Raw genomic sequence first — 27,852 nt, forward strand, 5'->3', positions numbered from 1 at the left:
GATGGAGCCTGTCTGGAGGCAATGAAAATGGAGTTCTAGAAGTATGTGAAATGCAAGGGATTTCTGACAGAGTCATTCATTCCTTCTCAGTCTTCTGCCATCTACGTCCAGGCTTGCCTCAGGGAGAACCATGTCAAGAGTAAGGTGAGGGCATGTGGCTTATCCAACTGAGATCCAATGTGTCCATCATCCAAAGTCTAAAGCACAAATTCTTCAGAAGTAGCCTCTGAACATTTATTTCACATTTATAAATTATGTTTATGAACTGTGTCAAGACTGGAATTTTTCAACTCACATTCCTTTAGAGAGATTTTACATAAGAAATAATCCTTACTGTTAAGGTTGTAACCTCTAAAGAGAAATGTTTCAGCTTGGTGGATACATAGAATTTAAAAAAAAATCTAAAAGAGGGCTTCCCTGGTGGCGCAGTGGTTGAGAGTCCGCCTGCCGATGCAGGGGCCACGGGTTCGTGCCCAGGTCCGGGAAGTTCCCACATGCCGCGGAGCGGCTGGATCCATGAGCCATGGCCGCTGAGCCTGCGCGTCCGGAGCCTGTGCTCCGCAACGGGAGAGGCCACAACAGTGAGAGGCCCGCGTACAGCAAAAAAAAAAAAAAAAAAAAAAATCTAAAAGATTATTCAATTATAACCAAGTAGTTTGGCTGGAGAAAGATGTCCACATAATTAGAAGCCAAATCAAGTTAGGACTATATACCTTTATTATATATACTTGGGAACTCATAGTTGACTAAGATTAGGGTATTTGGGTCACTTTCACTACCAACAACCCATTTCTGAACTGCTGGAAAAAGGAGATAGCATGCTAAAAATGAGCAAATGCCTTTCCTGGAATCCAGGTCTTTTGCAGACATAGTATTAAAACCTGAAAGAAAAGCAAACTGCAGGATCTTCACACCCAGGACCCCATCCAGCTCTGCTTGAAAGTGAGGTGCCTTAGTCACGTTGAGGCAAATACCCAACTTCAGGGAATCTAGTGGTCTAGAAACATGCACCCATAATTAACCTTTGGAGCTTTGGGAAAGTGTGTAACGTAACTGGAAACTGGCAAATCCAGTCTATTAAGGTCAGTTCTTTGTGGAGAGAGAGTCTGCTGCTTTCTGGACCTAGGGCAGGGCTCCCTAGAGATTTGACCAACTTAGCAGAGTTGGTCTTGAATGAGGCACATCAGTCAGGGTTCTTTTTTTTTTTTTTAACATCTTTATTGGGGTATAATTGCTTTACAATGGTGTGTTAGTTTCTGCTTTATAACAAAGTGAATCAGTTCTACATATACATATGTTCCCATATCTCTTCCCTCTTGCGTCTCCCTCCCTCCCACCCTCCCTATCCCACCCCTCTAGGTGGTCACAAAGCACCAAGCTGATATCCCTGTGCTATGCCGCTGCTTCCCACTAGCTATCTACCTTACGTTTGTTAGTGCATATATGCCCATGCCTCTCTCTCGCTTTTCTTAACAGCAGGCAGTGGAAGCTGACTGTAGCTGCTGAAGAAGAATTCATTGAAATGAACATGAGTGGCTCAAAAAACTCTTGTGAGAGCTGTGAAGAAACAATGCTTGCGGTGCATCTTCCAGAAATGATTTCCAAACCACACTGCAGAGTTGGCGGATGAGAAAACCCTCCCACCGTGGCCACCATCAGGCACTGGAGACCTTCTTTTGCACTGCTTGACTTCACAGCTATTACTATTGCAGCCAGTGTAGACGCTGGCTCTATACCAGGAACTCTAACCTAATTTGTGGCAGAAAATAGAGGGAAAATGAGCTACACTCCAGATCACATTTCAGAGCCAGAAAACTTTTAGGGTTGCTGTTTATTGAAGGAGGCTAGAATGGAGGGAGGAGAAATCCTTCTCCCTGAAGACACTGAGGTGGGCACTGGCCTCTCAGCGGCTCACTGTGGGAAGCTGGGAAGGGCTGGAAGAAGACTGTTGCAGTTCCAGGTTGTGTATCACAGACTTATGACAAATAAGTACTGGTGCTCTTCTGTGAACTTTGGAAATTATCAGAGAAGCTTTAATAAAAGAGATACTGCTCCAGTGACGCTGAGGAGTGATAAAGCAATGCAACTTTGTCATCTGAGGGGATACTTCCAGAATCAGAAACAGTGATTTTTGGTTAAACTGTGATTTTTTTTTTAAAGACCTATATTAATTCTGTTAAGATAGTCAAGGAGGTCACTTGCAGTGAAGCCCTTGTTACTTCCCCTAAATTGTCATTCCTGCTGTGGAGAAAGGTGCTGTAGAAAATAGGGAACAGTGCCCTCTCCTGTATGAATTCGGTGTGTGTGTCCTTTCTGAGACCACATATGAGGACTTAATCATTCACATTTTTATTTCTGAGAAATTCTAATAGAAGGAACAGATTAATTTACATTGCGCCATTTTTCTGAAGTCATACAAAAAATATTAAACTTTAAAAAAAATTTATTTATTTTATTTTTTATTTTTGGCTGTGTTGGGTCTTCATTGCTGCACACGGGCATTCTTTTCTCTAGTTGTGGCAAGCGGGGGCTACCCTTTGTTGTGGTGCATGGGCTTCTGATTGCAGTGGCATTCTTGTTGCGGAGCATGAGCTCTAGGCATGTGGGCTTCAGTAGTTTTGGCACACGGGCTTCAGTAGTTGTGGCATGCAGGCTCTAGAGTGCAGGCTCAGTAGTTGTGGCTCATGGGCTTAGTTGCTCCGTGGCATGTGGGATCTTCCCGGACCAGGGCTTGAACCCATGTCCCCTGCATTGGAAGGCAGATTCTTAACCACTGCGCCACCAGGGAAGCCCAAATATTAAACTTTTAACTAACAAACTATATTAGATATCTGTTGTTGCATAACAATTTATCCCAAATTTAGCTTAAAATAACACTTATCTTGCACAGTTTCTGTAGGGCAGGAATTTGGGAGCTGTGTAGCTGTGGTTGTAGCTTGGTATTACCCAAAAGATCATGCTGCAGTCATCTGAAGGCTTGCGAGCAGCTGGATGGCCCACTTCTTTTTTTTTTTTTCTTTGTCAATTTGCTTTACTGTGTTTTTTCATATAAAGTTTATTTTTTTTAAATGTAGTTCAGTTTTTCAGTTTGTTTTTAGACATCTTTATTAGAGTATAATTGCTTTACAATGGTGTGTTAGTTACTGCTGTATAAGAAAATGAATCAGCTATACATATACATATATCCCCATATCTCCTCCCTCTTGCGTCTCCCTCCCACCCTACCTATCCCACCCCTCTAGGTGGTCACAAAGCACCGAGCTGATCTCCCTGTGCTATGCGGCTGCTTCCCACTAGCTATCTATTTTACGTTTGGTAGTGTATATATGTCTATGCCATTCTCTCACTTTGTCACAGCTTACCCTTCCCCCTCCCTGTGTTCTCAAGTCCATTCTCTATGTCTGCGTCTTTATTCCTGTCCTGCCCCTAGGTTCTTCAGAACCTTTTTTTTTTTAGGTTCCATATATATGTGTTAGCATATGGTATTTGTTTTCTCTTTCTGACTTACTTCACTCTGTATGACAGACTCTAGGTCCATCCAACTCACTACAAATAACTCAATTTCGTTTCTTTTTATGGCTGCGTAATATATGTGTCACATCTTCTTTATCCATTCATCTGTTGATGGACACTTAGGTTGCTTCCATGTCCTGGCTACTATAAATAGAGCTGCAATGAACACTGTGGTGCATGACTCTTTTTGAATTATGGTTTTCTCAGGGTATATGCCCAGTAGTGGGATTGCTGGGTCATATGGGAGTTCTATTTTAAGTTTTTTAAGGAACCTCCATACTGTTCTCCATAGTGGCTGTATCAATTTACATTCCCACCAACAGTGCAAGAGGGTTCCTTTTTCTCCACACCCTCTCCAGCATTTATTGTTTGTAGATTTTTTGATGATGGCCATTCTGACTGGTGTGAGGTGATACCTCATTGCAGTTTTTTTTTTTTTTTTTTTTTTTTTTTTGCGGTACGCGGGCCTCCCACTGTTGTGGCCTCTCCCGTTGTGGAGCACAGGCTGCAGATGCGCAGGCTCAGCGGCCATGGCTCACGGGCCCAGCCGCTCCGCGGCATGTGGGATCCTCCCAGACCGGGGCACGAACCCGTGTCCCCTGCATCAGCAGGTGGACTCTCAACCACTGTGCCACCAGGGAAGCCCTCATTGCAGTTTTGATTTGCATTTCTCTAATGATTAGTGATGTTGAGCATCCTTTCATGTGTTTGTTGGCAATCTGTATGTCTTCTTTGGAGAAATGTCTATTTAAGTCTTCTGCCCATTTTTGGATTGGGTTGTTTGTTTTTTTGATATTGAGCTGCAGGAGCTGCTTGTATATTTTGGAGATTAATCCTTTGTCAGTTGCTTCATTGGCAAATATTTTCTCCCATTCTGCGGGCTGTCTTTTTGTGTTGTGTATGGTTTCCTTTGCTGTGCAATAGCTTTGAAGTTTCATTAGGTCCCATTTGTTTATTTTTGTTTTTATTTCCATTTCTCTAGGAGGTGGGTCAAAAAGGTTCTTGCTGTGATTTATGTCATAGATTGTTCTGCCTATGTTTTCTACTAAGAGTTTTATAGAGTCTGGCCTTACATTTAGGTCCTTAATACATTTTGAGTTTATTTTTGTGTATGGTGTTAGGGAGTGTTCTAGTTTCATTCTTTTACATGTAGCTGTCCAGTTTTCCCAGCACCACTTATTGAAGAGGCTGTCTTCTCCATTGTTTATTCTTTCCTCCTTTATCAAAAATAAGGTGACCTTACGTGCATGAGTTTATCTCTGGGCTTTTTATCCTGTTCCATTGTTCTATCTTTCTGTTTTTGTGCCAGTACTGTCTTGATTACTGTAGCTTTGTAATATAGTCTGAAGTCAGGGAGCCTGATTCCTCCAGCTCAGTTTTTCTTTCTCATGATTGCTTTGGCTATTCGGGGTCTTTTGTGTTTCCATACAAATTGTGAAATTTTTTGTTCTAGTTCTGTGAAAAATGCCATTGGTAGTTTGACAGGCATTGCATTGAATCTGTAGATTGCTTTGGGTAGTATAGTCATTTTCACAATGTTGATTCTTCCAATCCAAGAACATGGTACACCTCTCCATCTGTTTGTATCATCTTTAATTTCTTTCATCAGTGTCTAATAGTTTTCTGCATACAGGTCTTTTGTCTCCTTAGGTGGGTTTATTCCTAGGTATTTTATTCTTTTTGTTGCAATGGTAAATGGGAGTGTTTCCTTAGTTTCTCTTTCAGATTTTTATCATCAGTGTATAGGGATGCAAGAGATTTCTGTGCATTAATTTTGTATCCTGCTATTCTACCAAATTCATTGATTAGCTCTAGTAGTTTTTTGGTAGCATCTTCAGGATTCTCTATGTATAGTATCATGTCATCTGCAAACAGTGACAGCTTTACTTCTTCTTTTCTGACTTGGATTCCGTTTTTTTCTTTTTCTTCTCTGATTGCTGTGGCTAAAACTTCCAAAACTATGTTGAATAATAGTGGTGAGAGTGGGCAACCTTGTCTTGTTCCTGATCTTAATGGAAATGATTTCAGCTTTATACCATTGAGAACAATGTTGGCTGTGGGTTTGTCATATAAGGCCTTAATTAGGTTGAGGAAGGTTCCCTCTATACCTACTTTCCAGAGGGTTTTTTTTTTAATCATAAATGGGTGTTGAAGTTTTTGAAAGCTTTTTCTGCATCTATTGAGATGATCATATGGTTTTTCTCCTTCAATTTGTTAATATGGTGTATCACATTGATTGATTTGCGTATATTGAAGAATCCTTGCATTCCTGGGATAAACCCCACTTGATCATGGTATGTGATCCTTTTAATGTGCTGTTGGATTCTGTTTGCTAGTATTTTGTTGAGGATTTTTGCATCTATGTTCATCAGTGATATTGGCCTGTAGTTTTCTTTCTTTGTTACATTTTTGTCTGGTTTTGGTAACAGGGTGATGGTGTGGATGGCCCACTTCTAAGGGGGCTCATCACATGTCTGACAGGTTGGTCCTGGCTCTTGGTCAGTTCTTTGCCACATGGGTCTCTCTATAGGGCTTCTTGAGTATCCTCACAACATGGCAGCTGACTTCCCCCAGAGCCCATGATCCAAGAGCAAGTAAAGTGGAAGCCATGTTGTCTTTTATGCCTTAGCCTTGTCAGTCACACACAATATCCTACTGGTAACACAGGTCTGCTCCATTCAGTGCGGGGAGAGTCTACACAAAGGTGTGTACCAGGAGACAAGGATCCTTGAAGGCTGGCTACCCCTGAAACTTTGCAGAGAATGGATATGGTTTTATCTGACAAGGGAAGTGTAGTTGTTGGACTTGTTAGTAGCTAGTCCTGACAATAAACATGAGCTAAGGTTCAGGCCTGTGGCATGGATGCATGCCACTTGCCCAGACACATTCTACCTGCTTGCTTTCAGTATAGTCACCATGACTGCGTAAGGTTCAGACTGCCTTGTTTGGCCCAAGAATAAATTTGGGCAACTAACAAGCATTCATGTTCTTCTTCTTCGCCATCAGTATAAATAACTGTTTCACTTTCTATTTTCAGTGAAAGAATTTCCTTAGCTATCTTCTCCTGTAATTTATCTCAGTGTTTATCAGCCTTCATGTTAGGGTTTTTTTTTTTTATATTCTTTTAGTATCGTTTAAGTTACTCTTCTTCAGTTGATTGCATCAGTGACAAAAAGCAAGTGGCAGCTTCTTCTCTAACAAAATTCCTCCATATACTCAATGCCATTAAGTTACTTCTTTTCCTCTGGTGAGATAATTCCAGTTTGGTTAAACTTTTTCTCATGCTGACAGGGATGGGGATTGTGTGTGTGTGTGTGTGTGTGTGTGTGTGTGTGTGTGTGTGTGTGCCCTTTTTATTAAGGAAAATTTCAAGCGTGTTAAAAATAAGAAAGTAGAATACTCTAAAGAACTTCCATGTACCCAGCACTCACCTTCAACAGTTCCCTGACTCATGGCCAATCTGGTTTAATGTCTTTTCTACCCACTTCACCATATCACCTACCTCCCACCCACTGGATTCTTTTGAGCAAATAGCAGAAATCTTCTCATTTCAGCCGGGAAAATAGATGTTTGACTTGTGAAAAGGAAATGAACATTCAAACTCTTGCCTTTAGAATTCCTCTTCTTTTTGATGCTCAGCTTTAGTCTGTGGGTAAAAGGCAAGATAAATGCCTTTAATTCAGCGGAGAACTCAGGGGTGTAAGGACATCATTAAAGGGAGAGAGAACGGAAATTCTCCTTTCTGTAATTGTTGGGGCAGAGACATCTGACTTTCCTGGTGGGAATGTGTGTCCTGAAGGATGGGAATCCCACACCAGCCCACTCACACTCACTGTTGAACCTTAAACTAATTTTGGAATAAAAATTGTTTTAAAAGGAAAAGGAGCTTCAGAGCCATTTTGCCCAAGGTTGTCATATCCCTCCAGTGCAGAAGGAGGCCCAGTTAGGTCATGTTTAGGTTTGGTTTAGTATTTAATAATCTGTAATGTATTTTTCAGTAATATTTTGAGTATTTGTCTTGAATTGTATAATCTCTTACAGACTCTATCCGGCACTGGGTAAATACTTGCTACCTAATTGTGTGTGTGAAAAGGGCTTTATAAGCTGGAAAGTGCCTTAGGAAAGCCTGTGACTATTATAGCCAAGTCAGTATTTGGGTGGTTCAAATGCTTTGTCAACTCTATGATTTTTAAAACACTTCATTTTTTTGTTATGAAAGTAAAGTATGGCTATTACTAAAGATTTTAAATGACCAAAACCAAGAATAACACAAGCAGAAAGAAAAAAAAAAACCTGTTAACATTTTTGCATATTTCCTTTATCTTTTCTTATGCATGTATAAAAACATAACATGATAATTTTGAATCTAGAATTTTATATGCTAATTTTACAATTCAACACTTTAAAGACTTGCCTAGGGACTTCCCTGGTGGTCAAGTGGGTAAGACTCCATGCTCCCAATGCAGGGGGCCCAGGTTTGATCCCTGGTGGGGAAACTAGATCCTGCATGCATGCTGCAACTACGAGTTCTCATGCCACAGCTAAAAAAAGATACCCTGAATGCCGCAACTAACACCTGGAGTAGCCAAAATAAATAAATAAAAAATATTAAAATAAAATGAAATAAAATAAAGACTTGCCTAATATGAAGATAGATTATAATTTAAAACAATGTATAATTACAATTGATGTTTTAATTGAAAAAGCAATTTAACAGCAACATTAAAAGTTTTTAAAAATTTGTTTTATTGAAGTATAGTTGATTTATAATGCTGTGTTAGTTTCTGCTGTACAGCAAAGTGATTCAGTTATACACACATATATATATTTTCATATTCTTTTCTATTATGGTTTATTACAGAATATTGAATATATTTCCCTGTGCTATATAGGAGGACCTTATTGTTTATCCATCCTATATATAATAGTTTGCATCTGTTAATCCCAAACTCCCAGTCCATCCCTCCCCCAGCCCCCCTCTCCTTTGGCAACGACAAGTCTGTTCTCTATGTCTGTGAGTCTGTTTCTGTTTTGTAGATAAGTTCATTTGTGTCATATTTTAGATTCTACATATAAGTGATATCATATCGTATTTCTCTTTCTGACTTACTTCACTTAATATGATAATCTCTAGGTCCATCCATGTTGCTGCAAATGGCATTATTTCATTCTTTTTATGGCTGAGTAGTATTCCATTGTGTATATATACCACATCTTTTTTTTTTTTGCTGTACGCAGGCCTCTCACTGCTGTGGCCTCTCCTGTTGTGGAGCACAGGCTCCGGACACGCAGGCTCAGCGGCCATGGCTCACGGGCCCAGCCGCTCTGTGACATGTGGGATCCTCCCGGACTGGGGCACGAACCTGTGTCCCCTGCATCGGCAGGCGGACTCTCAACCACTGCGCCACCAGGGAAGCCATACCATGATGTTTTGATTACTGTAGCTTTGTAGTATTGTCTGAAGTCTGGGAGGGTTATGCTTCCTGCTTTGTTCTTTTCCTCAGGATTGCTTTGGCAATTCTGGGTCTTTTATGGTTCCATATAAATCATTTTAGGATTATTTGTTCTAGTTCTATGAAAAATGCCATGGTAATTTGATAGGGATTGCATTGAATCTGTAGGTTGCTTTGGGTAGTATGGCCATTTTAACAATAATCTTCCAACACAGGAGCATGGGATATCTTTCCATTTCTTTGAATCATCTTCAATTTCCTATATTAATGTTTTATAATTCTCAGCATGTGTCTTTCACCTCCTTGTTCATGTTTATTCCTAAGTATTTTATTTAATTATTTTTTGATGTGATTTTTAAAGGGATTGTTTTTTTACTTTCCCTTTCTGATATTTCATTGTTAGTGTAAAGAAATGCAACTGATTTCTGTATATACTCTTATATCCTGCTACCCTGCTTAATTCATTTATCAGTTCTAGTAGTTTTTGTGTGGAGTCTTTAGGGTTTTCTATATATAGTATCATGTCACCTGTATATAATGACAATTTTACCTCTTCCCTTCCAATTCAGATATGTTTTATTTCTTTTTCTTGTCTGATTGTTGTGGCTAGCACTTCCAATACTATGCTGAATAGAAGTGGTGAGAGTGGGCATCCTTGGCTTGTTCCATATTTTAGGGGGGAGGCTTTCAGCTTTTCACCATTGAGTATTATGTTGGCTGTGGGTTTGTCATAAATAGTTTTTATTATGTTGATGTATGGTCCCTTTATACCCACTTTGGTAACAGTTTTTATCATGAATGGATGTTGAATTTCAAATGCTTTTCCTGCATCTACTGAGAAAGAATTTTAAAATCATCCATAATTCTATTAAATAACTATTAAAACTATTTTCATTTTCCTTCTTTCTATATGTACACAAAATTTCCATTGTAGCATACATATGATTTTTATTTTACTATTTTCACTTGTTTTGCTAAAAAATTTTTTTTGCATCCCTGTAGTCTTTTTTTTTCTTTTGCACTTCTGTAGTCTTTATAATTCTACTTTTAAATGGCTGCCTGGTTTAATCTTTTTGTCAGACAAACATGGATTTGAATCTCAGTTTGCTATAATCTACTTATGTGATTCTGGGAAAGTATTTTCTCTCTTTTTTTGAAGTGCTTTATTGAGTTATAATTGACATACAATAAACTGCATGTATTTGAAATGCAAACTTTAAGTTCTGACATGTATATACCTGTAAAAACATCACCACAATCAAGATAATGAACATATTCATCATGCCCAAAAGATTCTTCCTGCCCTTTTGTAATCTCTCCCTCTTACTCCATATAATTATTTTAGACTCACCCATGTCATTGTTATGAAAGTGACAGAACATTTGAACCAGGTTACTTAAAAAGACAAAACTGGAAACTTTGGAAGGAGACAGTTTAGCCTCCTCTATGACTCTGGCCTGGCCTCAGAGGCAGACCCCCCTAGGAATCTGTGGCAGGCTCAAGCACCTTTAGGGTGTCAGTTGTATCCCAGGTCATATTGATGGCTTATTTTTCACATATTTCCTTTTTTTCAGGCTCCATGGCCAAAGCCCCACTTTCTAGCAGCTCTGCTCTTTTTGCCTCCCACTTGTGGATTTTCAATAGCTTTTTTTTCTCTACAATAGTCCTTACTTTTAAACTCTCCCATATCTGATATTTCCATTTCTCTCATTCTTTGCATGCTATCTTGGATGTGAAGTTATAGCTTTTAGTCCTAAGGGTTATGACACACACCAGAAACTGAAAAGTAAAACTGTAATTAATGACTCATAGAGCAAGTAAGGTGCTACTGGAGGACCCCTCTGGGCTATGAACAGGTATGTCTCCCCTGCCCACCTGGGATTTCCTGTCACCTGTAAATTTGTGTCACTGGCCCGACAAGGTCCTGTTGAGACTTCTGACATTATCTTTGTTTCTGAAAGTCTCCTGGAGGGCAGAGGCTGGGGCTGGCTTACAACACAGACAAGTTCCTGAAGAAGGGCCACGCTCGATTTACAGTATCAAGCACACTCTGGGAATTAGAGGGCTTCCAGATGCAGTCCTGCAGCCTGACACCAAGGGGCAGCATATACCAAAGGAAACATCTAGCTCTGCTAAAGCCAAGCAGAAACGAAGCAGAAACCACCTTGCTTTTAAACCCCCAGAGCAAAGCACACAGAGGCCATATTCTCATCTCTCGAATCAGATTACAGCATTACAGCTTTTAAATATCTGTTAAGAGTTTTGCCTGCCAACTGAATTTTCCAAGAAGTCAATTTGTCGTTGAACATGATTTAAATATAATACTGCTGAGACCCACATACTCTGTAAGACTTACCCATTTTAGCGCATTTATAACTTCAGCAGCTTAATCTGAAAATAGTTCCAAATTCACACTCTTTCTATTCTTTCAAATGACTGTTGTCTGTCTGTCTCCTTTTCTTTCATGAAGCAAATTTTCTGTGTGGAATAACGGCAATCAAATAATTCTTTGGACAGTTAAACCAGACAAGGCTCAACTCTTTGGAGAGCTTAGTTTCCCTCTCTGAGGCATTTGTTCATTAATCCATCCATCAGCAAAGATTTCTGAGCATTTCCATCATATGCTTGACCCTGTACTAAATGCTGTGGAGTGCAAGGATGAACGAGATATCAATTCTGCCGTCAGGGGACCCATTCAAAGTCTAGAGAGCGGGGAGTATGTGGGCAGACAAAAAAAAAAAGTGATTATAGGAATGTGTGATAAGTGCAATGATAAAAAAGAAAAAGAGATGCTCTGGGGGACAAGTGAGAACAGAGGTGGGCACCTATCAGGGTGAAGGTTGGGGAGTGGGGAAGCTTGCAGGAAAACTTCCAAGAGGAGATATTTGAACTGAGCCTTAAGTAATAGACAGAATTAGCATTCCAGGCAGTGGGCCCAGAAGAGCCAAGGCAGGGAAGAATGAGAGAGTACAACATTTTGGTCAGTTTGTAGGCAGGTCAGACCGTTGAATGCCCAGGAGTGTGGGTATTGATTTGTGTTTTAGATAAACTACTCTGACAGCAAAATGGAGCTCAGAATGGAGGAGAATAGTGAGTAGAGAGAGCAGTAAGGAAGCTACCACAGTAATAGAGACCAAAAATTACCAAGTCCTGAAGGTGGTGAAGAATGGAGAGAAATGGATAAGTTCAACTGATATTTAAAAATAGTGCCAGATGCCGGGTGATGGGAGCAGCTGGATGACAGAGCTGGTCAATACAGCAGGAGGAGCAGGTGTGGGTGTGGAGAGGGCATGGGTTTTGCTTTGGTCCTAACCAAGTTTGAGAAGCTTGTGGGACACTCTGGTAGGAATGGGGTCCAGCAGGTGGTTGGATAGTGGTTTTGGAGCTTAATAGAGAACTCTGGGCCAAAAGATATGGTCTGGGGAGTGATTGAAATCATAGGAGTAGCTGAAATCACCAGAGTTTAGGAGTTGAAGAAAGTTGAAAGAAAGCATTCAGAAATGGGAGGCTCAGGAAAGTGTGGTCACAAAGCTATAGGGGTGTTCTTGGAGGGAAGACCCAACATAAAAAAGACGTCAGCATTCCCTGCATTCTCTATACTTAACACAGCCCCAATACAAATAGCAATGAGATTTGCTAAGGCAAAGTTCTTCTCCTGTATTTCCACAGGACCTGGCATAACATCAGTGCCTGACAAATATTTCGTGACTATACGTAGGAACATGCATCCAGTGGAATAATATGCAACTTCAGTGAAGAATGGGGTAGATCTATATGCTGATATAGTAAGATTCATATGAAGTTAAAAAAACTAGGTGCACACATGTTGATGCTGTTATGGATATATACATTTAAGGATATATATATATGTAATGTTGTATATAATTATATAAATGATAAACATATCTTTTTTTTTTCTGTAAGGATAATAATAGCTGATACATACAAAGCACTCAGTGTGTTCCTGGCACATATTTTTTTTTTTTTTTTTTGCGGTACGCGGGCCTCTCACTGCTGTGGCCTCTCCCATTGCGGAGCACAGGCTCCGGACGCGCAGGCTCAGCGGCCATGGCTCACGGCCCAGCCGTTCCGCCGCACGTGGGATCCTCCCGGACCAGGGCACGAACCCGCGTCCCCTGCATCAGCAGGCAGACTCTCAACCACTGCGCCACCAGGGAAGCCCCCGGCACATATCTTAACTCATTTAATCTTTTCTGTTGGGTAAGCTACTACTGTGATCCCTTTGATACAGATTGGGAAACGAAGACACAGAATTTGAGTGACTAGCCCAGGATCACACGGGGGCAGAGGTGAGAGCTGGAGCCAGGCAGTCCGTACTTTCTACCACCGTGACCTGCTTCTCACACAGGAAAATGTTAACCTAGAAGGACGAGGGTGGGGAATGGTGGAGAGAGAATTTTACTTTTAATTCATACTCTTGAATATTTAAAATATTATTTTACCATGCACATTATACTCCTTTAATCATAAAAAAAACCAATTTAAAAATATTTTTGAGAATTGGGCTTTAGGTATAAGCTGAGAACATCCCTGGGGACCTCTCCGGAGGGTCCAGTAGGCTGCCTTGTGGTAAGATGGAGGAGGCGGGCTGGTCGAGGACACATCCCAACAGGCTTGTGGAAAGGAAATACAAAGGAGATACTGGTTTGCTTTCCATATAATTAAAGTGGAGCCCTGAGAGCACAGCCAGCATTTAAAGCACAGCGGCCAGTTTCTGGCTTTGGTTTTTCCAGTGACTTATTTTTTGTTAAGTTTCTCTCACTTAGAAATCCTCCCGCTGTGGATTCCTACATGCATGGCTTCTAGGGCTTCATTCCATGGATTTCAATATTTTTAGTTTTTGACTAGGCAATACAGTCCTGTAACTGAATACGTTAAAATCAGTTTAAAAGGGGTAAATGAGAAATCTTACTCCTAACCGCTCTGTTTCCACCTTGGCCCTTATAGCTACGACTTTTTTTTTTTTTTTTACTTTCTTTGGTAACCTTTCAGTGATTCCTTAGACAAATTAAAGTATATATACACATATATATTCTTAGCTTTATTTCTTTCCTACACCCCCAGGGTCGCTGCTTTGTTCCTTTTTAAATTGGCACGTGGAGAGCTTCCTCTTTTTTTTTTTTTTTTTAACAGCTAGACGACTCACCACTGTCCATTGGGTTAGTTTAGCGAGTCTGCTCTGAGCATATTCCCTTGACCTTGCTGTTGGCTTTGCTGAGGGGTCTCCAAGTTTGAACGAGTGTTTCTTCTCTGCTCCTCTATTTTTAGAGTTCTTCCCAGTCATCAGCTTCCTAGCAACTGACTGCATTTGTACCCACGCTCTCCGTAATGAGGGGTAACTGAAGGCTTCTCTTTCCCTCTTTGTCTTCTCTTCCAGGGCACACAGTGGGGGCCTGCCCTTCCCTGATGGCCCATGGGGCAGCAGCTCACACCTGTTCCTTCTCGTGATTAAAAACAGACTCAGAGTTACTTCCACTTGAATCTCTTGTCACTGCCAATTTTCATCTTCTTGGGAACAAATGTGCTGGGGTGAAACCCCCGGGTATATAGGCTTATAGTTTAATTGTAAACACCTGTTGACAGAGCCCTGCACTGGCTGAACAGGTATGAAGTTACGTATTTCCTTCCTCTTTTTGTTTATTTTTAATCTGTGTTTATCATGACTCTGTATTTGTTGTCTGATTACTAACTTCCAAACACTTTGAACCGGCTCCATCGTTGGGGAGTGGGGATTAGGGAGGAGAAAAACTCACCCACAAAGATCTCTGTGGCTTGCTCTAGATGGGCAGAATGTTTGGTTAATTGATTATCATGGTTTAACAACCATCACCTGGGGCGTGGGCTGACCGGAATATTGATGGCAATATTCCGTTTTAATGAAGGCGTTGATGTTTCCCCACCCACTTATCCTTCACAAATGTTCTTTCCCTGGCTTTGGTGGCCTGCCCTGGGGTGGTCCCTTCTGCTGCCAACACGCCCGCCCAGTTGGAGATTGCCATGGACACCATGATTAGAATCTTCCGCTACTCCTGCAAGGAGGGGGACAGGTTCAAGATCAACAAGGGGGAGCTGAAAATGCTCCTGCAGCGACACCTCACAGAATTCTTCTCGGTGAGTCTGGCTTTTCTCCCCATCCAGTCGAGGGTGGATGCGGTGCACATTCAGGGATAGCCTCCATGTACACCACCAGCTCCTGTGTCCTGCCACACATTGTATAATTCCTATCGAGATTCTAAATACAGGGAAGCAAACACTAGAGACCTTTGTTTTCTGTGTCTGTAGGCATGTGCGCTTTTCTGTAGTGCCTAGGGTTAGGGTTTCCAGTGTTGGAAATTATATTTGAGGCTTTTATCAATTATTCAGTGTCGTAGTACAGCAAAGGTATAGCTAGTTATACTAGGAGTTATAGTTATAACTAGTGTCACAAGTTATACCCGGACCTCTGTCCTGCTGTCTATAAATGAATAAATATTATGTTTGGGGCCAGAAATGAAGCCTGGGGTACTTTATGATATGATGGCAAATAGTGAATAACAAATACCAGGTGAGTTTGTCAGCCAAGAACAAGCTGATTGGGATTGACCGAAAGGGTGTGTCTGGCCAGTGACCAGTTGGGTAACAAATAAATTTACATCTCAAAACAGCCAAAAGTTCAATAAAACCACACGTGAAACCTTAGAATGCAGTGTTTGGAGGCTGCTCTCAAGAAAATGCTCACTCTTGTGTTTTTGGAGTTGCCTCGAATTGGTTTTAGCACGTGTAACAGCCTGGCATGATGTTATTCTGTCCAAACCCTGTGTTAAGACGATAGTAATTATAATTATGACACTCTTTTATCCCCACCCTCTATGGGAAAAGCTTAAAGTAAGAATTTTTAACATACAATACCTTTTCAGTAATTTTAAGAGCCCCTGAGAACATTTTTCTTTTTCAAATTCAGTTTGGCTACTGTATTACATAACATTTAGGATAAAAAACTCGGTAGGCCAGACTTGGCACATTGATTTATTCAAGTGAAATTTATAATTGTTTTTGATTGAGTTGATTTTGATCAATTCAGTTTAAATTTCCAACTATTTAATGGTTGGCAGCTAATGAGAGGACAATGGGGAGTTCTTGGAGGAAGTGAATTATACTTTTGGAAACATTTCTCATCAGCCTCTTATCATTGGAAAGGTAGGTGCTTCACCGCCCCACCCTTTCTGAACCCTGATCTCCTCAATGGGCTCCTTGCTTTCCTTTCCACCTATAAAATGGAGTCATCCTTATAAGATCTACCCTTTATTGGGTGCCTCTGTTTTGTTTTGCGACACACAAAACAGGCTGCCAGCTAAAATATTATATGACCCATGCCATATTTGGGACATACTTATACTAAAAAAGTATCCATTGCTCATCTGAAATCCACATTTAATTGGGCATCCTGAATTTTTACTTGCTAAATCTAACAACGTGGTGCTAAGCACTTATAAAAGCGTGTTGAAGTAGCCCCCAAATTTGTGGGAGATATTTTTTTCCTCATTTGATAAATTAGGACATTTAAAAATGTTAAGTGATTTGCTCCAAGTCCCATTGTTGGTAAATGGCAGAGCCACTCACGATCCCCCTTTGGCTTCAAGGCTTCCTTCTTTTCATGTCCCCCTGATTTCCTCCCCAGGTCCTGGCCCTCAGCCTGTCCAGCTCACTTGGATATGCTGCTGTTTGCTCCTCTTGGTGTTTAGGTCTGAGGATTATATGGTGGGGGTGGGGCAGAAGCCCAGACTCATTCAGAATGTGTGCCTGGTTCAAACCTCCCTGCAAATAGGCTCTTGGAAATTGCTTTAGATGCTAAAAATGGAAATGCAAACTTTAATGTAGATAAAAGGAAAATACGATTTCAGTTGTCATTGTGAACCTCAGAGCCTGGGAGTTAGAAATTTTCTTTTTCCTTTTAGTGTCAAAAGGATCCTGAGTTGGTTGATAAGATAATGTAGGACCTGGATGCCAATAAGGACAACAAAGTGGATTTTAATGAATTCGTGGTCACGGTGGCAGCTCTGACCATTGCTTGTAATGATTACTTTGTAGAACAATTGAAGAAGAAAGGAAAGACAAGTAGTAAGCTAATCTAAAGGCAGAAATATATCCACAGTTATTTACCGACTGTTCATCTATACCCTCCAGATCCATAGTCGTAGTAATGCCATTTATAGCTAAAATATACATATAATTAGTTGCTAGTATTAGTAAATGATGCATACCTTAATATATTGACTTTAAATAAATATTCCAAATTTTATATGCCCTTCTTGAAATTTTCCTATATATATTTTTTAAATTGAAGAATAGTTGGTTTACATGTTGGGTTAGCTTGAGGTGTACATCGAAGTGATTCAGTATCTATTCTTTTTCAGATTTTTTTCCATTATAATTTATTACATGATATTGAATACATTGGGTTGGCCAAAAAGTTCGTTCAGGTTTTTCCGTATCATCCTACAGAGAAACCTGAATGAACGTTCTGCCCAACCCAATAGTTCCCTGTGCTATACAGTAGGTCCTTGTTGTTTATCTTTTTTTTTTTTTTTTTGCGGTACGCAGGCCTCTCACTGTTGCGGCCTCTCCCGTTGAGGAGTACAGGCTCCGGACGCGCAAGCTCAGCGGCCATGGCTCACGGGCCCAGCCGCTCCGCGGCATGTGGGATCCTCCCGGACTGGGGCACGAACCCGTGTCCCCTGCATCGGCAGGCGGACTCTCAACCACTGCGCCACCAGGGAAGCCCTGTTTATCTATTTTATATATAGTAGTGTGTATCTATTCATCTCAAGTAAAGATGTTATATACTTTTTTGTCAAAGAGAGAGCATCACAAAAATTTAGCTCTTTCAAATGAGACTAGAACTCAGCAAATTTCTCAGACATTCATCATCCTTAAATTGTACTTTGAAATTATCCTATTAAAGAAATAAAGTGGTTCTTGCACCCTCTTGTGATTCTGCTTCGAGAAGACGAAGCTGTGATGGTCTGTAAACAGAAAGGCTGCTAAGTGGAAGGAAGTGCTGGCTTTTGCAGTGAGTTAGCTCAGGGAAGGGGTAAGTCCAGGATGCCCAAGCCAAGAGAGTGCGGCCAGCAACCCTTGGGGGCTGGTGTAGAAACACCTCCTTGTCCCTGGGGTCAGGTGATTCTGAGGCAAGTGTCTTAACGCCATTTCCCAGGGCTTCCCCTGGGCTGAGCTTCTGTGGCCCCCGGGGGAGGAGGCCTTGGTCTCGCACCTGCTCTGGGCTGCCTTCCCTTCCTGGTCTCGCTGTGAAGCCCCACCCATGTGTCCTGCATCTCTCAAACTACTTGAGTCAGGGTCTGCTTGGAGGAAACCCAAACTGTGACAGATCCTTTGCAGCGGTCCCCAACCTTTTTGGCACCAGGGACCGGTTTCGTTGGAAGACAGGTTTTCCACGGACAGACGGGATGCGGGTGGGGGCGGGTGGGGGCTGGTTCAGGCGGAAATGCGAGCGATGGGGAGAGGCAGATGAAGCTTCCCTCGCTTGCCCGCTGCCCACCTCCTGTTGTGCAGACCAGTTCCTAGCAGGCCACGAACTGGTACCCGTCCGCGGCCCGCGGGTTGGGGAACCCTGCTTTGGAGAATTTAAGAAAGGGAATGGTGAGATTACATTTATAATTTTAAGTGCTCATCCCAGCCACCGTGTGAACAAAGGTCTAGACAGAGGGCAAGTGTGGAAGAGGGTGACCTGCTAGGAGGCCGAATGCTGTGGTCTGAGGGAGAGACGATGGTATCTCCTGCCGGGGTCTGAGCAATGGAGATGAAGAGAAGCAGTTGAATTTGCTGTCTTTTGCAGGTAGGAGTGATAGGACTTGCTGAGGGATTGGTAACCAAGTGTAGGAAAAGAGAGCAGTCCAGAACGATAGAACGGGTACTGCTATTGCCTATCTGAGTCCATTCTACCTTTCTTCCATATATCAGAGCCCTGATTTATGCAGGGTGGCAATGTGCTTAGCTAAAAAGCCATATTTCCCAGCTTCTCTTGTATCTGAGGTAGAGCTTGTAACAGTTCCGGGCAATGAGAGATAAGCAGAAATCTACTAGGGATTTCTGGGAGTGTTTTGCTCTTTCCATATAGGCTCTGTGCCTTCCACCTTGTTAATTCCTTCCTTTTCTTTCCATTGGCATGTGAATGTGAGGCTGGAGGTGGGGCTGTCATCTTGCGACCATGAGGACGGTGAAGAAAAAAGATAGAAGGAGCCGGGACATTGTTAGCTTAGGGAGACCAGTGCACAGCTCTGGTCTGCCTGCCTCTGGCCCTCTTATTATATGAAAATAAACAAACAAAAAACCCCTGCTCTCTGGTTAAGGTGGATTCTGTTAACATGCAGCTGAATGCAATCCCTAACGTTTAGATTTTTGGTCAAGCAAATGATGCAATTTACTAAATGGGAAAGACTGGGGTAGGAGGGGCTTTATGTGGGGACATTGAGGGGAATAGCTCTGTGTGAAATCTCTATTGAACATCTAAGTGGAGATATCATATGTGCAGTTGGATATATGATCTAGTCCAGAGCTCAGGGTAAACAGGGAACTGGTGATACAGATTTGGGAGTCATTAGCATCTAGATGGTATTAAGCCACAGGACTAGAGGAGCTCACTTAGGATGAGAATGTGGATAGAGAAGAAGAAAGGTCCAACAGTTAGCTTTCAGCAGAAAGAGGAGCCAACAAATGATACACCAAAGGCATAGTCAGGGAGTAGAAGGAAAACCAGGTAAGCGCAGTACTTCAGAAGCCTAGGGGAGAACGTCTCTGGAGAAGGAAAGAGGGTGAAATCCACTGAGAGGAGGAGTAAGTTGAGAACAGAGACCTGACCTTTAGATTTGCCAAGGTAGAGATCATCAGTAACATCAAGGACCCTGACCAAAGTGATTCTGCTTACAGAGGTGCCTATCTCCCCATCTGGCTGATAGTAGGTGCTCAATAAATATTTAATAAACAAATAAAAGAATCAGCCAATTGTTGACTTTCTAGTGCTAAGACCTGTCATTTTGTTCTTTAAATAGGATTTTTGTTTGTTTGTTTCCCTTAAGCCCATTCTGAGCAGATAGGACAGAGAGAATTTAGAGGTCAGAACATTCTAGAGAAGTGTATACCGTTGGTATTTATTTACTCCTATCTGTCAAAATGTTGGAAGAAAAAATGAGAAGAAAAAATTGAACACTCTTTTCAGAGATGTTTAGGCTCTTTTTTTATAAGCAGGCATATTAATTATGCAAGAGAAGGTCTGACTATTTCTCAGGGACCTTTAAACTTTTCATTTAATTTGGTCCAAAGTTTACATATTGAAAAATGGGCCACTAAATCATGAGAAGTAAATCCAAAAATTTCCTCATGTTCTATTAAAGGAAGGACATTCTCAACAGAGAGAAATAAATGGAAAAGCAATGTTCATTTCATGGTGTTTCTAAAAATTGATGAAAAGTTAGGAAAAGCAATTTATGTGTCAAATTAGATTTCAAATGAGTAAGAATTATGTGATGTACCAAAAGCTCTTTTCTAGTAAAGGAAAGGCTTTCTTTTGTGTGTACGTGTTAGGTACTTACAATAAGTTTGTAGGAGGCAAAATTGATTAATTCTTCCGCCCAGAGGCACTGGCCTTGCATTTGCTGGAGCTTAACTCAGCTTTAAACAATATTCAAGGGTCATCTCTAAATTAGCACATTCTGATGTTTAACATTTTCTCAGTGTGGTTATTGGAAGACAAGGCTTATGGAAGACACTAGCCTACGTCTGCTTGGGGCCCTGGGCTTGAGATATGGCTGACAATACAAACAGCTAGAAAGCATTAAAGAAAAACAAAACCCTTAAGTTTTAATTTTAAAACCAGATTTTGTTTTTCCTTAAGAATCATGGGGTTAAGGAAGGCTTTACAGAGGCAAAGAAATGGGGCAAGGATATTAAAGAGAGAACTTGGGCAAAGTCACACAGGTTTGAAAGAACAGGACATGTTGGGGAGAATGCTGTTGTTTGGGGCACCCTAGGGTATGGGGTGTGGGAGATCAGGAAATGGGGCTGGAGAGGTAGACAGGGCTCAGAATCAGAAAGGGCCTTGGGTGTTAATGTGAGAAATTTGAAATTTATCCTGAATGTTATGAGAAACCACTGTAGGATTTTATGTATTTTTTTCTTATTACTTAGAGCAGTTTTTATGTTTCTAAATGTCCCCCTAAAATATTTAAATCTTTAAAGCAGTGGTTTTGAACTCTAACTTCACATTACACTCACCCAAGCTATTGCATAAAAATATAGATGAATATAAGCTCCACCCCCACTAAGCTTCTGATTCAATTGGTCTGGGAACAGGACCCAGGAATCAGAATTTTAAAAAGAGCACCAGGTGATTCTAAATGCAAACAGGGTTGAAAAACCCTCCTTTTTATGGTGACTTGCTTAATCAAGTAATCAGATCAACTTCTGGCTGCTCCAACTTTAATGTGTGTGAACCATCTGGTGATCCGATTCTGCATCAGTAGGTCTGGGCTGGGGCCTGAGGTTCTGCATTTCTAAGAAACTCCTAGACGTTGACAGTGCTGATAGAAATGCTCTAGGATGAAGAGGAAAGGGTCGGAACAAAAGTATGGAGGTGCTGTTTTGGAAGCAGGCACCTGTAGAATAGTTCTTGCTGGGAAATACTCCTTTTGGAAGAATATAAGACAACACAAGGCATTAGGCAGAGAGAGGGCTGGGGGAGAGGTGGAAGCAACCAGGAAGGAACATTCCCTAAGGCCGCAGGGGAGGGGGAGGAACAGTCTGCCACCGGACTGCCTTGTGTTGTTACTGAACACAAGTTCACGTGCCCGAAGCACAGAGAGGCCAAACAGAAACGTCAGAATTTGGAGCAAAGTTTATTGCAGGGCCAAGCGAGGGGAATGGGTGTCTGGTGCTCTAAAAAACCCCGACCTCCCCAATGGTTTCGAGGACAATCTTTTATATGCAAAATTTAGAGTGAGGGCTGCAGGGTGTGTGACTTTCTTCTGATTGGTTGGTGGTGAGGTAACAGGGTGGTGCTCCAGGAATCTTGTGCTCAGCCTGAAGTCACCATCCTCTACCTGGGTGGGGGCCTCAGTTCTGCAGAACTCAAAGCTATTGTGACATATATTCCTTGAGGAGGAACCAGGATCCTGCTCTGTAGTTTCTTGATTTTTGCTACTTTGTTTTTGCATTCCTTCACTTCCCTGATTAGCCACTGTTTGAATCTGCTCTCCTACACCTCATACTCTAGGGTGCCCCAAACCACTGGCATTCTCCCCAGCAGGTCCTGTTGCTTCATAACTTCTTATTCTGCAAATAAGAAATGGGGCAGGGGGGTGGACACAGGAAGGCTTTTGTATCCAGGAGGGCCTTCCTCAGATTCAAGGTCAAAGATCTTGGACAAGTTATTTGACTTCTTTAAGCCTCATTTTTCTGGCATGTCTCAACTCTAGTGGCTCACCTATATCAGTCGACAAGGAACACAATGATTGTTGGGATCCCTAGGCCCCACCCCTGTCCAAATGAACCAGAAAGGAGAAAAGGGGTAGGTGAGCATTTGCATTGATAGCAAGCTCTCTCGGTAGATATTATGTACCCTCAACTGGCAGAACTAGAACTCTGGTGGTTAAAATAAGATAGCAAGTGCCTGGAACATAATAAGTGCTCAGTAAGTGGTAACCATACGGGTGAAGATGGTGAGCACTTCTGGTCCAGCCTCGTTCTGCAGCTCATGGGTTTTATCCAACCTTCTCTCTCAAGTTGGTGCCTCCGGCTGCCTGCCACCAGAAGAGGCTACTGTTCCCCTTGAGTTCTCCCACTTTCTCAGAGTTTCTTTTCAAGAAATGGAACACTATGCAGTCATTACACACGTGTTTTCAAAGACCATTGACTATAATGGAAAGTGCCTAGTATATATTAACTTTAAATAACAGTGTGTCTGATATGGTCCCAATTTGGTTTCAAAAAAGTGCTATAGCGTGAGTTTTTAACATACTGCTTTGTTTCTACTTGCAATTTTTATTTTTCTTTATCCCAATCAAGAGGAGAAAGGCTTCCTTACAAAGGGAAGGCCTATGATGGCCTGGAAATCAAAAGTTGCCTGAAAACCACTTCCTTTTCTAATTTTTGTTTTCCAGAGCTTCAGCCATTAAGGTAATTATGTGAGAGGTCTCCAAGGAAAATGTCAGGAGAAGGAGAATTATCCCAGAGGAAAGGATTTCCCCTGAGCTCTGGAGGAAAGGAGGCGGTTTCTGGTCCCCAGAGTAGTGCAGGCCTCAGCAATTGAATGGCCTTTCCCCGGAATCCTCTTCTAGGATTCCCATCTCCTCATCTTTTTTTTTTTTATTTGTGGTACACGGGCCTCTCACTTATGTGGCCTCTCCCTTTGCGGAGCACAGGCTCTGGACGCGCAGGCTCAGCGGCCATGGCTCACGGGCCCAGCCGCTCCGCGGCATGTGGGATCTTCCCGGACCGGGGCACGAACCCGTGTCCCCTGCATCGGCAGGCGGACTCTCAACCACTGCGCCACCGGGGAAGCCCCTCTTCATCTTCTTTGTTATAGATCACCCACTGGAGGAGCATGATCACCTAAGGGTGCACTCAGGGTTTCTACCATCACCTTTTGCAAGTTTTACATAGGTTTCTCCAACTTACCTTTGGAATGTAGTGTCTATTATCTTAAGGCTTCAGCCAATTTCTAACATCCAGGTATATGTACCTAGAAAAGAGCCTGGAAGGAAACCTACCGAAATGTTCACCATGGATGGTGGCGTTATAGGCGATTTTGATGTTTTCTTTATAATTTTATCTAATTTCTGATGTTTCAGCAATGAACAATAATCAGAAGAAAGTGATGTTATTTATTTTCATGAGAGGATTCCCACTACTCTGGCTTTACATGCTTTATTCCTCCCTTATGCGCCTCTTACCAACTAAAAAGTCTTTTTGTCTGAGACAGCTTCCTCAGCCCTGCTTGCCTTTTACAATGTCCTCTTTTGTATTGTCTTACTTGTCTTTCTAACCCTAGCACCTAGCATAGCACCAACATATCAGAGAGTTAAGCACATGATCTTTGACATGAACCTATCTTGAGAGTGCCAAGGATTTTCTTTGTTTACATCATCACCATTATAAAGATTTTCCACTGGACAGTTATAGCACTGACCAAATAACAGAGCCCCCTTGTTGACAGAGAGCAAATTATCATGTGCTGAACCCTGGAGTTCCACAGGGATAAGCAAGAAACAATCTTTTTTTTTTTTTTTTTTTTTTTTTTGCGGTACGCGGGCCTCTCACTGTTGTGGCCTCTCCCGTTGCGGAGCACAGCCTCCGGACTCGCAGGCTGAGCGGCCACGGCTCACGGGTCCAGCCGCTTCACAGCACGATCTTCCCGGACCGGGCCACGAACCCGCATCCCCTGCATCGGCAGACGGACTCTCAACCACTGCGCCACCAGGGAAGCCCCAAGAAACAATCTTTTTAAAGGGGTTATTGACAAGCATCCCTGCTAGCAATTCCCAGGTGACAGAAATTTGGTCATCAAATATCACCTAGTATGAGCAAAGTTAAGGCCCAAGAACATTTTAAAACCCCTGAAATCTACCTAAGCAGTTTCAATTTTAGAGGTGCTCTTTCCATACAACATTAACATATACTTATATAAGTGTATTGATATTGGCCACAGATGCATCTGACATTTCATTCATTAGGTTGTATTAAAGATTTTTTTTTTTTTTGCAGGGGAAGATAAATTAAAAACACACAAGAAACATCCCTGGATTTTTCCTTAAAAAAGAACAAAAAGGCTGTTTCTTTCTCATACCGCCACCCCAACCACCACTACTTCCTCCCAGCTCCTGGATGCCACTGACTAGTTTTTTTGTTTCTATAGTATTGCATTTTCCAGCAGGTCATATAAATGGAATCATGTAGTATATAGCCTTTGAGTCTGGCTTTTTTCACTTAGTGTAATACGTTTGAGATTATCCCTGATTTTGTGTGTTTCCAATAGTTTATTCCTTTTTATTGCTGAGCAGTATTTCATTGTATGAATCTACCATGATTTGTTTATTCATTCACCAACTGAAGGATGTTTGGATTGTTTCCAATTTTGAGTGACTGTGAATAAATCTGCTATAAATATTGGTGAACAGGTTTTTCTATGGGCATAAATTTTCATTTTGTTGGTACCTAAGCATGGGATTCCTGGGTAGTATGGCATTACGAGATTTAAATTTTTAACCTTTCTAATAGTGGTGAAGTGGTATCTCCTGTGGTTTTAATTTGCATTTCCTTAATAACTAATGATGTTGAACATTTTTTATATGTATATTTGCCATCTATATGTCTTCTTTGGTAAAGTATCTGTTCAAGTCTTTGGCCCATTAAAAAAGTTGGGTTGTTTATTTATTTATTTTTAAGATTTATTTATTATTTATTTTATTTATTTTTGGCTGCATTGGGTCTTAGTTGCGGCACACAGGATCTTCATTGAGGCGTGCGGGATCTTTTGTGGTGGCGTGAGTGTTTTCTCTTCTCTAGTTGTGGCACGCAGGCTCCAGGGCACGTGGGCTCTGTAGTTGTGGTGTGCGGGTTCCAGAGCACGTGGGCTCTGTAGTTTGCAGCACGCAGACTCTAGTTTAGGCGCACGAGCTCTGTAGTTGTGGTACACAGGCTTAGTTGCCCCGCAACATGTGGGATCTTAGTTCCCTGACCAGGGATCGAACCCACGTCCCCTGCATTGCAAGGTGGATTCTTTACCACTGGACCACCAGGGAAGTCCCCTATGTTTTTGAGTTTTAAAAGTTCTTTTTTGATTTAAAAGATTAAGGTATAATTTACATATGACATTATGTTAGTTTTAAGTGTATAGCATAATGATTTGGTATTTGTATGTACTGCAAAATGATCACCACAATAAGTCTAGTTAACATATATTACCATACATAGTTACACAAAATTCTTTGCTTGTGATGAGAACTTTTAAGATCTATTGTCTTAGCAATTTTCAAATATACAATACAATACAATATTATTAAGTATAGTCACTATGGCTTATTTATTTTATAACTGGAAGTTTTTACCTTTTGACCACCTTCACCCATTTTTATACTCCTAAATATAAGACCTTTGTCAAATATGTGTTATGCAAATATTTTCTCCCTTTTCATTCTCTTGACATTGTCTTTCACAGCGCACAAATTTTTAATTTTGAAGAAGTCAGATTTATCTTTTTTTTTTTTTTTTTTTTTTTGGCTGCATTAGGTCTTTGTTGCTGCATGAGAACTTTCTCTAGTTGCGGCGAGCAGGGGCTACTCTTTGTTGCGGTGCATGGGCTTCTCATTGCGGTGGCTTCTCTTGTTGTAGAGCACAGGCTCTAGGTGCACAGGCTTCAGTAGTTGTGGCTCGCGGGTTCTAGAGCTCAGGCTCAGTAGTTGTGGCACATGGGCTTAGTTGCTCCGCGGCCTGTGGGATCTTCCCAGACCAGGGCTCGAACCCATGTCCTCTGCATTGGCAGGCAGATTCTTAACCACTGCACCACCAAGGAAGCCCTATCATTGTTTTTTAATGGATCGTGCTTTTGATATTGTATCAAAGAAGACTTTGCATGAGCCAGTGGTTTTCAAATGGGAGACAACCCACCTATCCTGAATATTTGGCAATGTCTGAAGACGTTTTTGATTGTTATGACTGGGGGTGGGGGTGCTACTGGTGACTAGTGGAACTATGGATGCTGCTAAACATCCTACAATGCACAGAACAGCCCCTCACACGAGAATTATCCAATCCAAAATGTAAATAGTGCTAAGGCTGAGAAACCCTGGCTTAACTCAAGGTCAAAAAGATTTTGTTCTTTTACTTCTTTTTTATTTTAAAGAAATTTTTGTAATGTTAGATTCTACATTTAGGTTTATGACAAATTTTGTGTTAAGTTTTGTACATGGTGGAAGATATGGATTGAAGTTCTTTTTTATTTTTTGGCATGGATGTTCAATTATTTCAGTAATATTTGTTGAAAAGACTATCTTTTCCCATTGAGCTGCCTTTGATTACATATGCATGTGTCTATTTCTGGACTTTCTTCTGTTGCTCTATTGCTTATCTTTTCCCTAATACCATATGGTCTTGATAACTTGCTTTATAGTAAGTCTTGAAATGAGATGGTCTGAGTCTTATAATTTTATACTTCTTTTTCAAAATTGTTTTGCTATTCTATTTTATCTCATTCTTTTTGATAGCAGCTTTTAGAGGTGCACTGAATACATATTTGAGTTGTCAATGGCCAACCATTAAATTCAATATTTGGCCAAAGGTGAGACTAAAGTTAAATAATACCACCATAGAAAGAGAACTTCCAGTATAAAAGAGAAAATTCAAGCTTTTATTTTAAAATGTAATTATTATTATCACAACTTTATTATTAAAAGTTTTGATATATTTTTAAAGTTTTGTCATATTTTACAAATTAGATATTATATTGTAGGGATAATAATTTCTGCACAGTTAGATTTGCTCTTGCAGTGAATAAACTACTGAGAGCAATCACTGAAAAAGCTATAAAAAAAGATATACTCAAAAAACTGTAGGTTAATCAGGATGGAAATCTAAAAAATATTCAAGTAACTCACAAAAAATATAGGAAGAAAAAAACAGAGAAATTAAAAACACAGTGAACAAACAGAAAACAAAAAATAAAACGATAAACTTAAGCCCTAATATCAATAATTACATTAAATGTAAATGGTCTAAATATGACAAAAAACATAGAGATTAGCAGAATGGATTAAAAACATAGCCCATGGGCTTCCCTGGTGGCAGAGTGGTTGAGAGTCTGCCTGCTGATGCAGGGGAC

At 41.1% G+C, this 27,852-nt stretch overlaps 1 protein-coding gene across 1 annotated transcript; it reads left to right on the forward strand.

Moving 5' to 3' along the window:
• Positions 1 to 12,179: 12,179 nt before the first annotated feature.
• On the forward strand, positions 12,180 to 17,098 carry S100Z (S100 calcium binding protein Z). The gene is given in 3 exon segments (XM_060146319.1): positions 12,180 to 12,239; positions 14,973 to 15,098; positions 16,922 to 17,098. Coding segments are annotated over 3 exon segments (363 nt in total).
• Positions 17,099 to 27,852: the final 10,754 nt, after the last annotated feature.

Source organism: Lagenorhynchus albirostris, chromosome 3 (assembly GCF_949774975.1).
Source record: "Lagenorhynchus albirostris chromosome 3, mLagAlb1.1, whole genome shotgun sequence".
Taxonomy (NCBI): Eukaryota; Metazoa; Chordata; class Mammalia; order Artiodactyla; family Delphinidae; genus Lagenorhynchus; species Lagenorhynchus albirostris.